The sequence below is a fragment of the Ooceraea biroi genome, chromosome 8, assembly GCF_003672135.1.
Source record: "Ooceraea biroi isolate clonal line C1 chromosome 8, Obir_v5.4, whole genome shotgun sequence".
NCBI classification, from domain to species: domain Eukaryota; kingdom Metazoa; phylum Arthropoda; class Insecta; order Hymenoptera; family Formicidae; genus Ooceraea; species Ooceraea biroi.
Window position 1 is genome coordinate 15,725,203 of NC_039513.1, and position 21,970 is coordinate 15,747,172.

General features: G+C 45.2%; 3 protein-coding genes across 3 annotated transcripts in view; 1 reads left to right on the top strand and 2 right to left on the bottom strand.

The window, feature by feature from the left end:
* Window positions 1-18,885, top strand: LOC105280058 (histone-lysine N-methyltransferase setd3). Its single transcript, XM_011340242.3, has 7 exons — window positions 1-498; window positions 1,097-1,588; window positions 1,680-1,803; window positions 16,306-16,420; window positions 16,486-16,638; window positions 16,859-17,182; window positions 17,278-18,885. The coding sequence occupies exons 1-7, from the start codon at window positions 381-383 to the stop codon at window positions 17,401-17,403; spliced, it is 1,452 nt and encodes a 483-aa protein (XP_011338544.1). The 5' UTR covers window positions 1-380; the 3' UTR covers window positions 17,404-18,885.
* Window positions 1,866-13,799, bottom strand: LOC105280044. Its single transcript, XM_011340223.3, has 2 exons — window positions 9,162-13,799; window positions 1,866-5,565 (listed from the first exon to the last, which is right to left on the bottom strand). Exons 1-2 carry the CDS (start codon window positions 9,291-9,293, stop codon window positions 2,542-2,544), a joined length of 3,156 nt encoding a protein of 1,051 aa, XP_011338525.1. The 5' UTR covers window positions 9,294-13,799; the 3' UTR covers window positions 1,866-2,541.
* Window positions 18,080-21,970, bottom strand: part of LOC105280064 (zinc finger protein 627) — a 4,920-nt gene continuing 1,029 nt past the window's right edge. The window contains exon 2 of the mRNA XM_011340254.3: window positions 18,080-21,970. Coding sequence (XP_011338556.1) covers window positions 20,287-21,855 — 1,569 coding nt within the window. The 5' untranslated portion in view covers window positions 21,856-21,970 and the 3' untranslated portion in view covers window positions 18,080-20,286.

The following is a 21,970-nucleotide window of genomic DNA, read 5'->3' on the forward strand; positions in this document are numbered from 1 at the left end:
ATCGAGTGCGATCCAGCTGCGAAGTTAGACCCAGTCACGAAAGTAGGTGACCCCCGGCAGAAATCGAAAATCAATAGAGCGCGGGGAGTCGAGATGGGAAGAATCGCGACGGTAGGGTAGGCGTAGGTCTGCGCCTCGGCGTTTCGAGGTTATGTCGCGTGCGTCCGAGCGACGACTCGTTCCTCTCCCGCTTTAAGGTTAATGGCTCGCGAGCGCCTAGCCGAACGACGGCGACTGCGACGGGTGGTCCGTGCGTGCTATTTTCGTTCCAGTGAAAAGTGTTTATTCTTGCCAGTCGTCGTGGGCGCCGCGCGTTACGCATTATAATGTATCTGAATGCGACGGGGAGCCACGAGAGCGCCGTGAGATAGTAGACAAAAATGGGCAGGAAGAAGGCATCGTCCAAGGGTAAACAGCACGGCTCGTCACCGCAGCAGCGGCAAATATCTGCGGCGAAGAGGCACGAGCTTAACGCCCTATGCAAGAAACTCTTTCATCGTGAGTAATCGTCACCCTTTGCCGTCATCCGAGGCAGAACCTCCAAGCTCGGCAAGCGAGCGAAGCGTTTGCCAATAAACAGTCGATGTTCTATGTATAATTAGATTCTCAATATTGGAGCTTGAAATCTCGAAAACGGTTCGAGCAAACGCTCGTCAAGGTTCCCTTGTACTTTTACTGTTCCATGCTTCTTCCCTGCACATGTGTGATCATTAGGACCCAAAAGGTCAAGTGTCACTTGTTAATAATTCACCGATGAATGAACTAGAGAACCTTCAAGTCCAGGAAAAAGATCGAGTACATGCACGCTAAGCATTTCTTTTGTGTCATTATCTTGTGTGTTATCCCTGTTGCACATTGGTGGGATCGGAAGCATTTGTCAGCTAACTTTTGATGCACAGATGAGGAACAGATGCACGATTAGGCTCTCTTGAGCCTCTAAATCTGGGAAAATAAATGCATGTCAAGAATCCCTTGTCCTTCACACAGCATCATCCCATTCCTCGTCCCGACATGTATGGCTTTTTATTAACTTCTCCAGCTGCCGTCGAGGGGGATCACTCGCTCTAACGCGCCGGTTTTCCATCATTATTTGCAGTGAGCAGCAATCCGGCGTACGTGACGCAATTATGGAACAACTACTTGGATATATCGGAAGTTCTGCTGAAGGTTAAACGCCTGGAGGAGATGAAGACGGAGTCGTGCGAGCGATCCCAGGGGATTGAACAGTTCACGAATTGGCTCGTGGAGAACGGCGTGCGCATGGACGGCGTGAGCATCGCCGAGTTCCCAGGTTGCGATATGGGACTGAAGGCGGAGGCGGACTTCACCGAGAACCAGCTGATCCTGGAGATACCGCGGGCGCTCATCTTCAGCACGTGCACCGCGGCGCCGGAGTTGGCCGTTCTGCAAAATGATCCGCTGGTGCAGCACATGCCGCAAGTGGCATTGGCGATAGCGCTCCTCATAGAGAGATTCAAGGAGAACTCCACGTGGAAGCCCTACCTGGATATGCTGCCAAGCAGTTACAATACGGTTTTGTACATGAAGACCAACGACATGATCGAACTCAAGGGCAGTCCCACGCTAGGTACGTCGAGAAATTATTTTTGTCGGACTTAATATTTTTTAATCGAATTCGAGTATTTTGATTCTTAGATTTATCTATTTTATGTGCGCAGAAGTTGCATTGAAGCAATGTCGGAACATCGCGAGGCAGTATTCCTACTTCAGTAGATTGTTCCAGAACAACAATAACGCCGTCTCGGCGGCACTCAGGGATGTTTTCACCTACGAGAGATACTGGTGAGTAAACAGTGTGCTCGTATCGTCTTAGTTAGGATTAATTAAGAATAATCACAAGTATAAGATATCGAGATAAAGTTTAAAATTTTATATAAAATACAATTTATACATGACGTACGCGCATAAACCTATAAATAAATACAATCTTACGTTATATGGAAGTTTGAAGCACTTTTATAGGCAAGGCTTCTGTTTATCAATTTAACGAAGTCGCATTAGATACTGAATTACGATTGAACGTCTAGAGACGATAAAAAGAACAGTTTGATTACATATTTTTATTACAAATTTTCTGTCATAATTCTGACTCGTCGACAATCGCAATTTAGAAAAAATACTTATATACATTGCGAAACTACTTTACTCTCTCCCCGGAAAAATAAGCGATTAACTTAACGATCAACATTAGCGTGCCACAGTGCTCGTTAGGGACACTGTGGGCCTGAGCCTGTGGGCTTTGATAATCATATGGAAAAATACTGGCAGTTTTCTAGCAGATTATAGTACAAAAGATCCGTCACTCCTTCATCAAATTTTATTTTAAATAACGAATATTTTAGAAAAGAGATTCAGAAAAAGTACTAATTATTGAACGGTCAAAATTATCAAAAATTCAACGCGACGATTTAATTCGCGAAAATTCATGCAATTTTTCTGCACCTTTACTTAACAAACGCGACGCACCTTTTGCACTCCTAATTGATAGACTTCTCTTACAACTGCGCCGGCGGCGAGTAATCACTTCGCGTAATCGGGTATCGTCTCCCAGCTATCGTTCGCGTCCAACGAGTCGTTGTCCATGTCGCTCTTGCTATCAAACTCCTCGACGGTCTCCTGCATCTCCGTTCTCTCGGGTCGCCTAGTCGTCGACGTTGCGGCGACGTTGACCATTACGGCGCTTAGGCTGCTCGAGTTCGACAGCTTCCTCGCCGCCGCGATCGAGCTCTGGAATACCGTGCGCGAGAACGTGTTTCTGTACGTGTACCTCTGCTTCTGTCGAATTCTGCACACGGCGAAGATCGCCAGGAACACGACGATCGTCACGCCCAGGATCACGCCGCTCGCTATTATGCTTGGCTTCACCCTCGACAGGGTCTTGTTCTCTTCCGCATCATTCCTCGTTTCGCTGTGGATCGTTCTCACAACGTTCGGCTCCTTCCTGACAATCTCCTCCACGTATCCAGCGTGGAACTCGTCAGACGTGTTGTCCGATCGAACGATGTTCTCTTCGTCGCCGATCAACCTTACGTTCGCGTTATTATTGTCTATCGGAGGCTCCGCTTTCGCCTCGTTGCCGAACTCGATTCCGAATTGTCGCCGCACGTCTTCCGCGAAAGGCAGGGAACCGAACGTTGTCAGTAGATCGACAATCTCAATCGCGTGACGGGGGCTCTCCAGTTCACCGTGCTCGTCGGTGCTCGAGGTACCTTTTTGATCCTCTTTCTGGAATGTTATTTCCCTCGACGTGTTCCTGTCGCGCTCAACAAGGTCCAGCAATCTCGATAGCGACGTGTTCTCCAGATCGCGATCGAACAACGGGTCGTGCAGATAACTTATGATGTCCTGTCTAAACTGATTCTTCTTGTTTTCCTCTTCTGAATCGTTTTCGTTATTGGAGTTACTCGTGGCTGAGACAATCTTTTTATTATTTACATCGGAGGTCTTCGAGGCTTGCAGGTTTTTCGGATCGGCTACCTGCAATCGTGACACTTCTGTCAAGTGGACTTTACTGGAACCTCTCTGGCGCAGGGCTATCAATTCTTCCACGCTCATGTTTCTCGATTTCAAGAGCCGCTCCAATCGCTTGCCGGCCGAACCAGACGCGAACAGCTCGAAGATCTCCGCCCGCGCTTCCGGTTCGATCTCGGACACGACTTCTTCGTAACGTCTGCCGTTCGTACCTCGATGGTTCTCCAACATCCGAATCCTCTCCATTGATTGGTTCACCTGGTGATACTCGGTCGAGTGATTCTTGTCGTACGATCCTCTCCGATCATCAGCAGGATTCGCGATCCGTTGTTTCTCAGTTGAACTCACGAGAGTGCCAGTTTTACTCGGATCATATTTTATCTCCTCGCTTTGCCTTCTGTCTTCTTCGGGGATATCGATCGGTGCATCGTTCTGATATTCTGCTTCGATGAACGCGTTGTAGTCCTCCATAGATGTCTCGTCGAGAAGAGCAGATCGAGCTTCACCCTGAATCGCTTCTTCGCCATCCTCGGCAGTGTCGCGATTATCCTGGGAGTGTTTCATCAGCTTGATTCGCTCCGTGGGATGGAGGATGTGCTCGATGCTCAAAGTGGACACGATGTCTCGAGGCGAGGTCTGCTGCGACGTGACTTTTCCGCTTGACAAGCTCAGCAAGACCGGCGCAGCTTGGCTTTTTCCCTTCTTGAAGTCCATGAAGTCCGAGAACTCCATGATCTCGTCCTCGTCGAGATTCTCGAGTCTCGCCGCGCTGCGTTGATCGCTCGTCGATTCCGCGTTGCCGTCATCGTTCAGGAAGTACTCCATGGAGTTCACCGCGACTGGCGAGGACGTCGACGTGGTGGTGATCAATGTCGAGACGATCGCGGACGTGGTCGCCTTCAGCCATGAGGAGTCGTGCACGGGTTGCGTCGCTCCCTCGACGTCTTCTAATTCTTTCTTAACAATTCGACTTGCATTATTCGAGGAAATTGTATCATGACTCTTCAGTTCATTCGAAGCAGGCGTCGTTTCAGATACCGAGTTATCCAGCGCACTCGAAGTCGCTACGGATGTCGTCGTGCTCATAGATGTCTGCGCGGATTCGGTGGGCGGTGTTGTGGTCGAAGCGATCTTCATCAGCGAGTTGGACATCACTCTTGACATCTCCTCGATGTACTCCTCGGACTCGGAATCGGTGATTCTCGCCTTGAGAGCGTTGATCACGTCAGCCTTTCCTTCCAATAGGTCGCTCAGGGTGAGATTCCTGCGCTGCAGGATCTCCGACAGGCTTGAGCCTTCCTCCTGTTGCATCTTCAACAGCATCTTCAGCTCGAGCGCGTTGTTGTCGGATGGTTGCGTGGTCACCGGTGGATTCCCGCTCGTCAGCTGTGACGAAGATTCAGAAGGATCTCTCAGAGCCTCGTCTCCCTCGGTAGAGGCTGCGTTCGCCAGAGCGAATTCGTAGTTCTGTGGTGGTCTCCTCTTCCTCGGGCGTGGCTTCAGGTATTCTTCATCATTGAACTCCTGCGCGTACTCGTTGGGACGAGCCTGGAAGGCCTCATGGTACCTCGAGGTGGCCTGCTGGTCGCTCGGTGAAGCGTCAACGATGTTACGGCCTCGTTTCCCGTCGCTGCTCGCCGCGTTCTCGAGCGTTTCCTCGTAAATCGTCGAACCGTGCGGACGAGGTCTCCTGCGCGGATAATCATGATCGCGGTCGTCGAAGTCGCGATCTCGGGACGTCACGTCGTAGTCGTAGTCGTAGTCGTAAGCCGGAGCACGCCTGCCCGGACTTCCTCGCGAGCGATTCGGTTGATCGATTGAATAACGATACTTGGACGGTCGACGACTCGTCGCCGGATAGTCCTCGTGCTCGGCGTCGTCAGCCTCGTCGTCCCTCGAGTAGGACCGGTAATGTGAGAACGGCAGCAGGGGCACGGAGTCGCCGTCGCGCCACTTCGGCTCGAGAGCCTCGCCGTTGCTTCTCCATTTGCCTATGGGTTCATTTGATCGGCCGCGATCTTCTATGGATCTCCGCGGTGCTTCCGCGTCGTCGAACTGTCCACGTGAGTCCGTCTGAAAGAATCAGGAGTTTTTCAATGTTCTTGTATTAATAATTCTGTTATCAATTGCAAGCAATATTTTTCATCAAAGAGAAAAATACGTTATAGAATTATTTTATGTAAATAATTTATTGTTTTGCAGAGAGAGAGAGATCATAGATTACTGATTTTTAATATTACAGTATAAACAGCGTTTAATTTAGTAATTATTTGGTATCGGAAAACTGTTCTGATTTCTTAGTTAGTACCTATTCAATTATGATTTGAGGAATCAATTCGTTTATTCCATGAGATTAAATTTCTTGAGATAAAATCAACCGCACAACGTTTGCTATTTTATTGAAACCGCCTGCGAGAATAAACTTCGACGGATTGCGATTCTTTGCAAATCATGCAGGAAATCGATGTTAAACCAAGCGTGCGATCGTGAATAACAGTAAAGGGCAACGACCATGACGATAGAAAGTATTGAGATGATCGCAGTGCTCTTTTATAAACATCGTCACGGAATATTTGCATACATTGCGAACTGATATTCAACCAAGATAAACCAGAATAAAAGAAGAACAAATTACCATGATTTGTTGTCGTTCAAAACGAAATTCTCAGATTGAAAGGGCGCTCGCTCAACGACATTGAGATATTTTTATCTTTGTATTTGACGTTTTCATTGGAAATTGTTGAAAACCGCGATGCGTTGCGCTGGTTAACGGCCGCGGAAGTACGCGTCGCGAGCACTGGATCTCTCGCTCACGTATCTCTCGATTATTCGCCGGGATCTTCCTCAAGCGGCAAACAGTGCAAGGAGATTCGGCGATTTCTCGCTTTTACTTTCGCAAGCCGGACGCGCGCGCGTGAGAATGTGCGAAATAGGGAGCTGCGTGCGAATCACCGTTAGAAGAAGTTTTTCCGTTCTCATTTCGGTGAAACGAGCGATTTCCATTGAAATTAATTTGTTATAGATATCACGCAAGATTAATTGTTATTCATTTGATTTATTTATCTCACTTACGGCAAGTAAAATAATGTTATCTTTTTACAAACATAATCTCGATATGCATTTGTATGTATTAATTTATTTTTAGTAATTTTCTTAATTTATTTAATATGAATATTTGTAACTATTTAGGATTACACTCATTTATTATTGCAAGCACGCAAGATAAAATTCTTCATCGTCGAAATATCTCATTACGCTCTTAAAGTTAAAGGCGCCGCTTCAGATGCAAATAACGTTCGACCGATCTGAGCAAATCTATTCGTGGAGGCAATTTATCTTTCGTAAGGAGACGTCCATCCAATTGACTCGTTATCGTTATATTATTATATATTAAAGCATTTCGTAACTGTGCATTAATGCAAAGTGGCAGAGGCTGCGTGCTTTCGCGAGTGATTTTCACTTCGCTTTCTCGTCGTGAAAAAGACGCCGCGTAAGCGCGTTCCCATTTTTCCACGCGGTCCAACGCGTGTATTCGCGAGCCACGTGGGAACACCGCGTTATTCACAATTATTCTCTCGCGAATCGAGCGGAATTCATCTTACGTGATTACCCGCACCTCGTTTATCAGCTCGCTGATGATCCAAGAGAAGGGGCTACCTTTATTTGATTCAGGATTTATCGTTTTCCACGGTGAACACGTTACGGTTGCAGCATGTACCTCATCTCGGCTTAATCTTTCAAGCGTGATCATTAAGCGTCATTAAATGAATCAGCGGACTGTTTCGATTCAAGAAATGATATTCGCCCCGCGAGTTCACTTTCAGACCATGGACACGCGTTCCTGCTATCGCCGCTTGAGTTACAATCTTTCGCTTCCGATCTGTCGTGCAACTTTTCAACGTTCTTTTCATTCGAGCGCGAACCGCGTTCTGTGCGTTTATTTAACATCCCGCGTTTGTTTTACTTCAATTCTCAGCGGACGTGAGGTCTTTCACATCCTCGGGTCCGACATAAAAACCACATTGCTCTTTGATTAATCATTACCTTTTATAATAATGAAACGTAAAATTATAGGATTTTATGGATAGAATAATGTCATCGCAATCACGCGTTTTTTGGAAATTTTTTAATCATACGTAGGCTGCAATTACTTGGAAAGTTTAACAATATTTTGTAGTATTAATTGAGAATGATTCATTAATCTCTTTACTCTTTTTGCTTAACTGCATTAACAAGGTAGTGATTACGTATTAGTTTCGGTCTTTTTAAGGAACTTGCTACGAAGCTTCTCTGTTTAAGGGATGTCCGCGCTAGATTTTATTTGTATTCTTGATATCTTTTGTCAGCATTGGTGATACAGCGAAATATGCGACAAAACGATCGTAAAGTCTCGAACTTTCCGCGCGCGGTGCCAGCTTTCTCTTTCTCTCGTGGTTTACGTGAGTTTTCTCGTCGCGGCGCGTCGATCCCGCGGCCAGGCGCATCGACGAAAAATTATGGGAGAAATAACGTTCCGACAGAGCAGCCTCGCCGTTCAATTCCGATAACGTCGTAGCACACAACGGCAATTGCGAGAACACAAGCAGATGTATATCTATTGCAGCGGGATCGGGAACTTTCCCTGAATTACAGACCGTAGATCGAAAGGCGCGATGCTCATTTCGACGCTGGATAATTCCAGCGTTGCGAGAAACCGAAAAGTTAATTTCAAGTGAAAGAAGCGACGCAAGAACAATTTTTCAGCACGAAGACTGCGGACGGAATTAAAGTAAATTCTTACGTCCCGTGGCTAATTTGAATCACTTGAGTTTAATAACGCCTAACAAACGGAATTACGGTGGAGCTTTGCCGGACCTGTCAGTCGAGCGAACGTCATGATCATTCCGCAATCGAGAGAGAGAGAGATTGGGTGATATACACGCACATGTACATATATTCCTGTCCGCGATTCAGAATCATTCGGAGATACCGTGTGACGAATGTTCTCGCTGCAGAAATGTCACAAAATTTCGCAATGTACTAGTTTACGCAAAAAATCAGAACCGGTTGAAAAAGAGTCGGGGCAACTACTTTCGGCTCCATGATCGATACGGTCATTGACTTTCTCGCGCCTAAACCGTGAAATTTACCATCAAAAAAACCTTCTCGCGCTAATTACATCCGTAAAGTCCTCGATAATGACGTTCAATGGATTATTTTCTAACGTAATATACTCCCCCTTCGTGCGATACCTATCGTACATATATTATAAATCACTTCCTTTCATTAGTTTTATACACATGAGAAAAGATTCTCACGTCTATAAAAAGTATGTTGCGGTAAATATTAATATTGCACATTAAATTTTCATCCTTCTTCATTTATCGCAATTCAGATTTTACGATCTTTTTATCATCCTTCTCCGAGCGGCGTGATAAGAATAATTAAGTTATGGTAGAACTATTAATATCATATAAAATATTAAACCACGACAAGTTAACTTCTTCCCTCCTTTTGTTTGCTAATTTTTCGATCACGCGTCTTCGAATCCTCGATTTGAGGGTAGACGGGAGATCTTTACACGCATGACGTCCCACTTATTGCACGAATAATGTTCAGGAATGCCGTAATGCACCGAGAGAATCCCACTGGAGCTCATCGGATCGAAGACAAACGCTTGTCGCGGTTACCTGATGCTCATAGTCGTCGCTCCGTACCGCAGCTTCCGGCTTCCTGGCGGGATTGCCGTCGACCAGAACGTCGCGCGCTGAGAAGTCACACGCGAACGCGATCAGTACGAGCACGGGGACCGCCTTCCGCATAGTTGCAGCGCGATCAGGAACCTCGATGCCTCCTCGTCCTCGCGACACCGCGACCCTCTTCCGCGGCGACACTTTGCCTCCTCGTCCTCGCTGATCAGGTGAACGTAGATGACCGCCGCGCACAGAATAACGAAGATCGCGTTCTTCCTGTTGCACAAACCCAAGATCTCCTTAAGAACCATGCAGACGAGCGTGCACTTAATCTCCGATTTGCCGAATGCAATGCCAGAATTAACAGGATCGCACGAGAGCAATCGTTGGACCGATGGAGCGAGCGTTTGCACTGCTAGCTAATTTAGCACAAGATATTTAGTTGCCAGTTAATTAATACCGCACGTATCCCGCTGTTTCAATTCATCGTATGCTACCTTCTACGTTGCTCTAGTCAGATATCACTCCTATTTGCCAGCGATGTTGTTTTTCCTTGGGAAAATCCTCTCTTGACCGTCTCGCACCCTTTTCTACCCTCTCGCTCGATGAACTCTCCTCCTATTCCCGAGCCAGAGAAATTCTCTCTCGGCTGTCGCGATCGGCGAACGCGTTCTCCATTTTCGTTTTGGCTTTCGAGGGAGAGCCGAGAGCCTTGCGTGTCTCGCGTTAGAAACTTTCGCGCTCGCTTCTATTTGCGCTCTCGTCGAATCGCCCTTGCGGACTGACGGTGCTTTTCTCCGCGCGCGCTCCTAAGTAAGTCGGTGAAACTCACGAGCGGAGCGGAGTTCCTCCGCCGCGAATCTTCCACCGCTGCTACTCCGTAGCGTCCGCTTACGACGGACGGGATGTTTCCCCAGACGAGAGAAGACGAATCTGGTGACTGCCCAGACGCGATCGACGGATAACACGATCCGCGAGGAAGCGCCGCACACTTGCCCACGTAATGCCATCCAAATCGGGAAACGTGCTGCAAGATGTTCCGCCTTAAACGTCGTGGCCGCGCGTCTTCAACGCATCACGGGAGGCGAAAGAGGTGATGCTGGAGAAAGCAGCGTGTTCTGGACAGAATATTAAATAGCACGTGTTCAGCTATATAAGAGATCTATGTTATATAATAAACATTTTTTTTTTAATTTAGCTACATAAGAGATATCGGTTACATATATCTCAAAATGCAAAAATTAAAGGAGAATGTTGAGAGAATTACATATTTCTCTGTCATCTTTTCTCTGCGTGCTTTTATATATCTATTAAAGAAATACGTGGTCATAGAGCTTAATGAAGCTCTGTACATTTTACAAATAAAATTGCATTAAACGTATACTTTTTAACTATCCGTCGTACAAGTTAAGTTTTCTCGTAGAGTGTACATACCTTGCGAGAGAGCTTAAAATTGTGCAAGAATGCGAGGATACGTGCTTCTCATGTGATGAATGGCCGGCATATAGAGATGTAATTACGCGGTGATGCTGGATTCTCATCGATTCGCATCGAGAATCCACGGGCTGCTAATTTATGTACCGAGATCGCGATTTTATACGCGTATTGGTTATTCGGAATCCCTGGTAGCACGACCGCATCGCGCGGTTTACGCGGGAAGGAGGAAGTCGTTAGGGGACTCGAAGCGAGAACCCTGTTAACGCAAATGCCGCGTAGGTCTGTCGCAGCGGACCTTTAATTGCGATGGAACTTGCATTCGTGGGATCTCAGCTGGCTCACTGTTCGTTAACGTTCACGTTCGCGTTTCCTCATGCTTGAAAACACGACATTGAACTATGTGAATTGCGCCAATACCTGCGAAAGTATAATGCTGCTTATTATCTTTTATATTGTTATCCATTGAAAATATTGCATTAACGTTGATTACACAGTATAGCTGGCGAAGTGAGACCATATTATGGCCCGAAAGCCAAGAAGTAGCGTGAACAGTGGGCAAGATTTTATATATTTTTTTGTTCCGCAACGCCGCGTGTTACATTAAGTATTTCTATAACGTTGCATATACATATATATATATATTATACATATACATGAAATTACGATCGGCAGAAGGAAAGAAAATCGTGTCAGTCGTTTTCGCGTAATCAACGGTAACCCACGCGACTATGCAAACTATCTTTTTACGCGTAATTTACGTGGCTAACTCTCGTGATTTCTCTCCTCCTTTCTCTCCATTTCGAAGTGAAACGTTTATCCAAAGAAATTGAACGCATTTTATAATATAATAATTTCTCGAGAATAATTTTTCGTGACGTATTATCCTACATTTTGCGTAAACAGTGTCTTTAGTACCAGAAGCTCAACGTTAATAGTCGGCGGTTTAATGACAGTCATTATCACTTTTGTTTCTCTTCGGCATTTATCCATGTTCCCTACATATTTGTGTCCTTGTGTTATTATTCGTTAAAATAGCGAATTGCTAAAGCATGTATCATTGATTTTTCTTTTTTCTGAGCTGAGATTGTCGTTACGTGACAGAGATTGAAGAGATCACGCGAGCGCGCAGGAAACCTCAAGTCGATCTTATAACGAAATCCACCGCTTCTCCGAGGAGCTCGCGTGTAAATCCGTTATTTCTCGCAGGGAGTTTCTATCGATTACCGCATTACGCAGGTGGATATTACATACGAGTAACTCGCGAGTAACACATAATGCGGCTGAATGGAATTAATGACACGCGGGATGAGACCGACTGGAGCGATTGTCGCGAGTTCGCCGCTAATGAACGGCAAAAGAATGACACGGCAACTTAACGACAATGACGAGGACGGTAATGACGACGCGGTTCTTTCGCCAGAGTGTGCAGATAGGCATCGACAACCGACTGCGTCGCTTTAAGCCCGTACTAGACGATCCGTAAACCGTGACGGAATTCAGGACTATTTTTATGTGCTGTGACACATAAAAAAGAGAGATGTATATTTAATGTTAAAATTGTATATTACAATTATATTTCATTTTTATAGACTGAAAGTTTGCGCCTGATATGACACAGTAAACTAAGGCATTTGATGCTGACTGAATAACTAATGGAATTTTTAATGATAATTGTTAGGTAATTAATGGAACAAATGAAAAGAAGTGGAGCCTTAAGGTTGTACGTACGTAGAGAGCTTTGCACAATTTTTATCTAATTTTTTAATTGATTTTGTAAGATGATCTGGTGACGAGCTCGTCACCGGCAGATCGTTTGAAATGGGCTTTATCGTGAGCGCACCGCGGATGGATGCATACTCGAGCGCACGTGGGAAGGTCGCTGGATGAATCGGAGATCGTGAGATCTTCTCTATGCACACTTTCTACACGATAAGCGAGCGCGAGCTATACCGAGAGGCGAAGGGACCGACCGACCTCGGACACGTTTCATGCTGAAAATAATAGCGATCGCCTTAGTTACCGTGCATCTAATGGAAGCTCGCGTTCTCTTAACCCACAAGGATGATATTAGCGCGCGAGCGATACTTTCCAATTCAACGTGTCGGCACGCGGGAACATAATCATGTACCAGACGACAAGTTCCTCTTCTATCAAGCTATTTCGAGCTTGAATCCTTTCTCTATATATGTAGAGTTCTCAAGTGTAGTGTCTCTCTTTAATTTGATTTCTTCTTAGAATACATATTACAAATATCAATCCTCATATTTTTTGAAGAAGCCGTGCGTTATTCAAAATTAACTTCTTAAAATTTAAAAAGCTAAGTTTTTAAAATTCGATATTTTATATATGTACTTATGTGACTTACACAGTATTAGACCTTTCCATAGGCTTCTTTGTAACATTGCCATGTGAATGGCATCGTGAGCACTGTACGTGTGTACCGGACTCAACGATGTTCAATTACAGTTGCAAAACAGTTGCTTTGCATTAGCAATTCGCAACGGAGTGGTGGATTCTCTTCTCGAGCGAAACACTGGAGAACGCGCTTTGCTGCTCTCGACGATATCACTTGCTTCTGTATTTGTGCTCTCCTGAGCCGAGGAACTTGTAAGAGTCGCGTTGCTTCTCGCGAACGAGAGGCGACGCACATACTTTCACACGGATTCGAACTTTCATGCGATTGTAACAAATCCGGTCCTCGCAGCACTCGCTCCGTCGTTCGAATATATTAACTAGGAAAATTTATAACCGTATAAAAGCTTTTTATCTGCCCGATTCTCTCTTTACGATTGTTACGAGCAGCGTTCTTCGCTGAAATTTCACTCCGCTCGTTATTACGACGTAATTGTGCGCTACCTACTTTATTCGTTCGCAATTTTTGTGCGCGGTATAACAGATCATAGCTGCCCGCCCAGCGTATCAATTTTGCGGTATATCGCACACAGAGAAACTCCGACGGCGTACTTGCTCGGACCTATCTCTCGATCAACTCGTAATACTTTGTAGAGTCGTTGACTTTTTCGCTGATCAATTTCGCTGACGTCAGCTTTACACAATATGCTATTTCCGACGGAATTCGAGGGAAACGTTATAAATTGACACGCAGAATTATGTAGAATTTCGTTTCAGGCATAACAGCTTTTTATACACGAAATTATAGTTAAATTATTAGTATATAGATAAAATTATGTTTTAGTCTCTCTCTCTTTCTCTCTCATATATTATGCAGTTTTAAATCAAAATTACGTGTTACAATATTTTTTCCAAGTGATATAATATATTCGCATATTTGATCTCTATTTTATATAAGGTACCGATTCAAGACAATGTAAAAATTTCTTAATTCTGTTTGGAATTATACAATGTAGATCGCATAATAATAAATAAATTTATTAAGAGTAACGAAGATTGTAGCACAACGAATAATGAGCGTGCAGGCTCAGTTATTAGCTTGACACGGTTTAGTGGAATTCATTTATTCGAGGAGGAAGAGCTCGATCACGCAACCGGTACAATGGTCGGGAACCGATGCACCGATCTTGTTATGCACGGCCGATGAAATCTCGGACGAACGAGAGTAACATGCGATATATCTCACGTGGATGACGACGACGAGGAGGACGAGGAGGACAACGACGGCGCGTTTCTCTCCCGGGCAGAGGGAGAGAAAGTCCGCGGCCGTGCGGCGTCGCAGTAATCTTCGCGGCAATGAATCTTCCCCGTGCGTTCGTTTCCGGAATTCTGGGTCAAGTTCTCGCGTGCCCGAAAACCAGTCGCTCGTCCGCAACGAGCTAACAATGTTCTTCCTCAATCTCGCCCCGAAGGCGAAAGTCGACGCCGCGCGTCACGCCTCGCGATCGACGCGATTCGCAAATACATCGTGCATTCGTCGTAATGCGGCTCTTTTGACGGACAACGGATTTCACCGCGGAATTAATCACCGCTTCCAGACTGAGCTGATGATTCTTCGCGTCAGCCTGCATCCTCTGCTTCCTTCTTTCTTCACTCCTCAGCTTAGATCGTTGACGAAGATCTAAGGAATCTAAAGAAATCAGTTTGTCGTCATTCGAATTGTTAAATTATTGTTTTTTGTCGTTGGGCAAGATTAGATATATATTTATATAAGATAATATTATTTATTACATATTATAAATATATATTATGAAATATAAATTATATATAATAAAAAAATTATATACAGGGTGAGGCACCTAAAACAGGCCACCTGAATATCTCGGCTGTTATTGGTGATAGAAAAAAATGTGTCAGACCAAACTTGCATGGTTTCGAGAGACACATAATTTGTTCTAAATAGTTTTTTATTAGGTGGACGCGTAGAGGTCACATAAAGGTCAACTTCGTTTTTTTAAATGGTATGATATATTTTTTTACGTACCATCTAGTAGAGCGTTTGAAGATGCGTACATTGATCTACGGGTCAAACTCATTCAAGGTCACTGAAGGCCAACTGCAAGGGAAAATAATTTACTTTATATTGCCTAGAGTTCTCTGCTATTAAAAATACTGTAAACTCAAAAATGAAAAAGTTCTAACCCTTAGAAATTTTTTCTTTTCCGAGAAGTTCTGAGTTGATGATATCATTATTTTTTATATTGCCTAGAGTTCTCTGCTATTGAAAATACCGTAAATTCAGAAATGAAAAAGTTCTCGAGTTTAAAATTTTTTTCTTCTCAGAGGAGTTCTGAGTTGATGATATCATTATTTTTTATATTGCCTAGAGTTCTCTGCTATTAAAAATACCGTAAATTCAGAAATGAAAAAGTTCTAGCCGTTAGAAATTTTTTCTTTTCCGAGAAGTTCTGAGTTGATGATATCATTATTTTTTATATTGCCTAGAGTCCTCTGCTATTAAAAATACCGTAAATTCAGAAATGAAAAAGTTCTAGCACTTAGAAATTTTAGCCTTCAGTGACCTTGAATGATTTTGACCCGTAGATCAATGTGCGCATCTTCAAACGCTCTACTAGATGGTACGTAAAAAAACATATCATACCTGTAATATTTTTTTTTTATCTCTATAAGCCGTTATTATGCTTATAAATTATCTCTTCTTATTGGAGTAGATTTGGATCGGGAGCTTGAATGGAGAATAGTCAGAATACTTGTGATTTAGCAACACCAACAATATCTTATATTTAATACCGAACTTGATACAGACAAAGGATGATTCGCTCGTTATGGATTCTCGCACTACCTATTCATTTGATTATCGATCTCAGACTGCTCGCTCCGACTTCCGCGACTAGCTCGTCTCAAGCGCTCGCTGACAACGCGCCCTCGCGTAAAGTATTTCGGCTACTTGGACAAAGGTATCCAGCAAGTGCTGCCTATTGTCGTGTGCGTGTGTCAACATGACGTACTTACAATCGTATTTCTTACATACCATTTAAAAAATCGAAGTTGACCTTCATATGACCTCTACGCGTCCACCTAATAAAAAACTATTTAGAACAAATTATGTGTCCCTCAAAACCATGTAAGTTTGGTCTGACACATTGTTTTCTATCACCAATAACAGCCGAGATATTCAGGTGGACTGTTTTAGGTGCCTCATCCTGTACATTATGAAATATAAATTATATATAATAAAAAAATTATATATATATAAAATAATAAAATTGAACAATATGTTTGAACTACGGATATATTACGCAACGTTAATAATGTTCAATGAATTTTTCAGTTGGGCAGTTTCCACGGTGATGACGAGGCAGAACTTAATCCCTAGTTCCGACGGCACGCGGATGATCCATGCTTTGATCCCGATGTGGGACATGTGCAACCACGAGGACGGCAGGGTAAGTTTACTACACGGTTATAGTTGAGCTCGTATAGATCCCCCAATTAATGCGTCTCTTCACAGGTCACGACGGACTTCAACGCGACGGCTGATCGTTGCGAGTGCTACGCGCTGAGGGGTTTCAAAAAAGGGGAGCAAATATTCATAAGTTACGGGCCGAGGACGAATTCCGACTTTTTCGTGCACTCGGGCTTCGTCGACATGGATAACAAACAGGTACGAGAAATTCGTTTTGATGGAAAAATGTCGGAAATAAAATCAAATCTGTAATAATGAGAAGATTTAACACTGAAATTTGAAGAAAGCATAGCGTCTAGAATTATTTCTGCCAGAGAGAGATAAGCGTCGAGGAGAACTCTATGATTTGCAGCAGACGCACAAGTTGCGATGTAATCTCTGTGTTTAAACAAATTATTTAAAAGGATGCGATTTGCAGGACAGCTTCAAGCTTCGTCTAGGCATCAGCAAGGCGGATCCTCTTCAGAAGGAGCGTATAGAACTATTGAACAAATTATATCTGCCATCGGTGGGGGAATTCCCGCTGAAGCCGGGCACGGAGCCCATCTCCAACACGCTGCTAGCCTTCCTGCGGGTGTTCAGCATGCGAAAGGCCGAGCTCGCGCATTGGCTGCGCTCCGACAAGGTCTCCGATCTGAAGCACATAGACTGCGCGCTCGAGACGGTCGTCGAGGAGAACGTCAGGAAATTCCTGCTGACCAGGCTGCAGCTTTTAACCGCCAATTATCCGACGACACTGAAGGTGAAAGCGGGAAAGCCCGATGATATTGCAGCGTTGTTGCTCCTACCTTCTCCTTCCGTTATCAACGCACTGTGTGTGTTTATTTATTAATGCAGGAAGATCTGGAGTTGTTGGAGACCACGTTGCCGCAGATGAAGAGGATGGCGGTTCAGCTGAGGGTCACGGAGAAGAGGATCCTCCTGGGCGCGCTCGATTACGTGGAGCAGTGGATGAAGGCCTGAAAGCCAGGTCGGCTGTGGATGGACGGGTGCGTCTCGGCGAGGATGTCGGGGAGAAAGAGAGAGAGAAAGAGGTAGTCACTCTTACTAGATGACTAAAGGCATCTCGAGAGAAACCCAATTTTATTTTTACAATACTTCTGAGAACGACGATTTCAAGTATAAAAGTAAAATATATATATATAGAAGCGGATGAATTATCGTATGTATAGTAGAGAGTACGACTATTGCCTATTAAATGCGAGACTGCTCCACGCGCGCGCGCGCGCGCGTGTGTGTGTGCGTGGACGCGCACGTTTCAGTTGCGAGAGGATTGCGTATAAAATACAGAGAGAACTTCGAAGAGAAGAATCGCGATCTCGTCGTCGATCGTATGCACGTCTACGTGAGTGATATACAGTGTAATTGTACAATAATCGCGCGCGCTCGATAAATATCAATCTCGATCAAACTCTCGCCTTCCGCGAGAAAAAGGATCCTCGAGCGCGCGCAGCTTGTTCGCGCCTGCTCCTCCTCCTTGCGAGACGAATCGAACCGCCGACTTCTTCGAGCGATTTTCAGCGTTCTCCGGTTATTTGAGAACGATACTTTGCTCGCCGCTTTGATATATATACACATCGTGAAACACCGTGTGTGTGTGTGTGTGCGTGACGTATCTGTATGTACAGAGGAGGGAGTATTACTTGTTGATGAATATTTATTTTTCAAAACGAGAAGTACACGTAACAGAGCTGAGATTCTTCATGTAAACTATAATAATAATAATAATAATAATACCGTAGGCCTACGACACGTTAGACTTACATACGCTTGTAAAACTGTCTCCTGACGACGCTGAGCGAGAAACTTGAACGCAGGAAGAAAAACAAATAAATAAAATGCGACCATGCGAGGTGCGTCACCAGATAGATATATCCGTACGATGCAAAATCATCGTCATCGCGTTTAACGCGGCTCCATGTTTCACGAAAACAGATCTATGTGTTATTACTGTATTGAATGTATTGTAAATCGAATGCGGGAACGATGCGCGCGGTAACCTTAGGAGAAACGAATGGAAAACACCAGATTTCAAAAATTAATTAATTCAAATTGAATAATCGTAGCAGGACGACACGGTCAGGCTACAGCAGGATAGCTCGCTTTTTCTAAAATATACTCCGACACAGAAATGATTAAAACGAGAGTTACATAAGTATACATCGCGCAACGTATACATAATATATGTATATATTATATATATATATATATATACACACATATATAACGAAGTTGAAATCTGATGTGATCAATATGTATCTTTACAGACGGTAAGGGAATTCATTCACTCTGCATCTGTGATGCAAATTTTTTCGAACGGGTATTCCGCATGAAACCGCGCATGTGATAGCGGAATGTATTCGCAGCGTTCAATTTGTATATTTCGTCTGTATATTTCGAGGCTGTTAAAGGTGTAAATCAATCGCGCTGTCGTCGGAAAAAAAATATAGGAACGTATATAGAGGGGAAAAAAACGATTTCAAACAGAACTTTAGATTTGTCTCCCTAAACATAGGGAAATTATAACGTATGTGATTAATATTAATAAATTATATAAAATCAAATTTATCTTGTACGTCGTTCAAAAATAATCCTAATAACCGTAAATCGTAAATCCATTTAAAGAAATCTTTTCTCGATATATAAAAACATGTTATTATTTTTGTTATAAATACGCAATATATATATATACGAAAAGTGACGCTCCCCTTTCTTCTCGTTCACGTCGACTCGCAGTTTTCCGCGGTTAATGCGCATAATTTTATATAAATTTACGTTCTCTAATTTTATCTAGAATTCCATAAAACGTTCTTCAAGTTCTCTAACAAGTATAAAGTACAAACAAATATCAAGGTACAACGAATTATATTTGCGCCGAAAGGGAATATGCTCGAGGAGCCAGCTGGGGCACCTCGCAATCATATAATTTGCCGTTCCCGAGGCTCGTCCTCGCGAAGCGGATCGGAATCGCTAATATTAATTTATCGCCTAAATTTTCCGATGGTAGTGCATAGCGAATTTGCTTTTCGCATTCGGGTTTCGCGCGTTAGGGGCGCGTTGGGGGGTCTCAACGTGGAATTACCTCAGTGCACGAAAGCATAATTAATCATATATCGTACAAAATATATGATGTATCATCGGTTATCTCATCAATCACAAGACGCGTACGTTACGCTTTTGCACTTTGGTAATCTTATGTATTTACAGTATCTAGCGCGGAGTCTGGCCGGCCGAATTCGCTATTACATTCATCAGAAAAATACGTGCAGTCCTGCAAGATCGTTCCGCAGAGATCGATTTCGTCAGTATCTACCTTGAGATTGCTATAATATCGGTTATCATTACCCTCGTCTCGTCGATACGCTTTTTGCTTAAAGGGAAAAAAAAAGAAAAGGCAGCAGGCAAGTGTCATACATAATAATCGTAACGTAATAATATTGACGCGGATGGACTATGTCGAATGTAAAATTAATACCATCGTTCTACGAGATATAAATCGATATCAAAACTCCGAAGCAAAACGATATACCTTTAAAAATAGCGCCTTGCGCGTTAATTACATCTATATTTTATAAACGGCACTTACAGTTGTCTGTGTCTGTGTGTGTGTGTGTATATATCTGTGCACCTGTACGTGTGCCAGTGTATCTGTACGTGTGTATCAGTTCCATTTGGTAGTTCGGTTTGAGTATCGGTATTATGAGAACGCTCGAGAAGATGCGACTGACAATAAAAGCTAACAATTGTTCACAGGAGGGAGGAAGAGTCCTTCGCTCTCTTGAGTCCTCGCGACTTGAGTGGAAAACCCGACGAAGGGAATCGCGCGCGCGCACACACGCACGAGTCTTATGACGGGTCGTAGAGATCAGTTTCCTGCTGCAGAGTGGAGTCCATGTCGCTGCAGCTGTCGAAGTAGCCGTCGGAGTCTTTAAAGTCGGGAACCACAACGATGTCGATGGCGTCTCCTTTCAGCTCGTAGCTGTCGTCCTCGTCCATGATAGCCTCTTCCTCCTCCTCCTCCTCCTCCACCTTCACGTTGCCCACGTCGTGCTCCTCCGTGAGGTGGGTGAGGAGGGTCGGCAGGGCGTAGAATATCTTGTCGCAGAGATTGCACTGGAAAGTTTTGCCGTCGGCGGCGCGTAGACAGTGCATGTAGTCCTTCATCGGCTGGTAGACCTTCCTGTGCAGGGCCATGTGCTTCTCGTGGTCCATCGAGAGGATAAACTCGTACGAACAGATCGGACACTTGAGGTTGTGCTTCGTCCACATGGTGTGTATCTTCAGCCGGTGCAGGCTCTCGTACACCTCGCCGCAGATCGGACACTTGAGGCATATGTGATTCTTCAGGGTCTCCGTGTTCTCGTAGAGACCGCTGCACTCGTTGCACTGATACGACTTCTGCTTCTTGCAGGTGTGCTTGAACCAGTGCTTCTCCAGCTGCGCGGACAGGTCGAACACGAGCTCGCACACCGCGCACACGAACATGCCGTGATGGTCGCGCTTCAGGGTACAGTCCAGCGTGCCGCTCGTGCACTGAAAGTGCTTCTCGTAATTGTCCTTGCGCAGCAGGCTCTCGTTACAGGACTCGCACTGGTTCTGGTGCTTGGTCAGGTGGGCGAACAGCATGCCGGGCTCCGCGTTCGAGTAGTTGCAGAAGTTACACGCGTAGCTCTCCGACGTCTTGTACACGTGGGAGATGAGGTGCCTCTGGTAGGTGTTCGGGCTGAAGAAGGTCGCGCCGCACGCGGGGCACTTGAGGTACGGCCTCTTCTTGTCGGTGTAGCGCAGCGACAGGGGGTGCAGCTTCTTCTCCCACTTCTTATCCCGCTTGCTCTTCGCGTTCTGCTCCTCCTCATCGTCGTCCTCGTACGACGTGATGTCCTCGATCTTCGGTATACGCTCGTGCTCGTCCGTCGACGTGCTCTGGCTGATGTCCTCGCTCGCCGTCGACTCGTTGCTGTTGCTGGCTGCGTGCTTGCGCAGGAACACCATCCGGTTGTAGCTCTGCCTCCACCTGGCGTTCTTCTGGTTCTTCGCCATCTTGTCCATGCTCTGCTCCAGCAGATTCTCCACGCTCAATTCCGCGTCCTTGAACGCGTCCAGGGGCGGTACCAGGATGTAGTTGTCCTCGTTGGACACGGACGGCTCCATCTCGACGTCGCAGGACACGCCGGACGCGATCGGGTCCTTGCCCAGGTAGAGCAGCTCGATCGGCGTCTCCTCGTTCTCCTCCCGCGGTTCCACCTTGTGCACGACCTTGTCCACCACGCCGCTCTTGGACTTTCGGCCACCGGCGGCGTGCTCCTTCCTCTTGTGGCTCTTGCTACTTCGCCTCTCGTGCTCCGCGCTCCTGCTGCTCGCCTTCCTGCGCACGTTCTCGCACTCCTCGTCGGCCTTCAGGTCGTGCCGCCTCATCGTGCGTGCGTGTGATGGGTTCAACCGCGGCCCGAGTCGCCGCGGTCGCGCTCGAGCTCGTGTTTATAGGGTCGCGAGCATAACCGAGACATAACCTGACGCTACGGCCCGTATC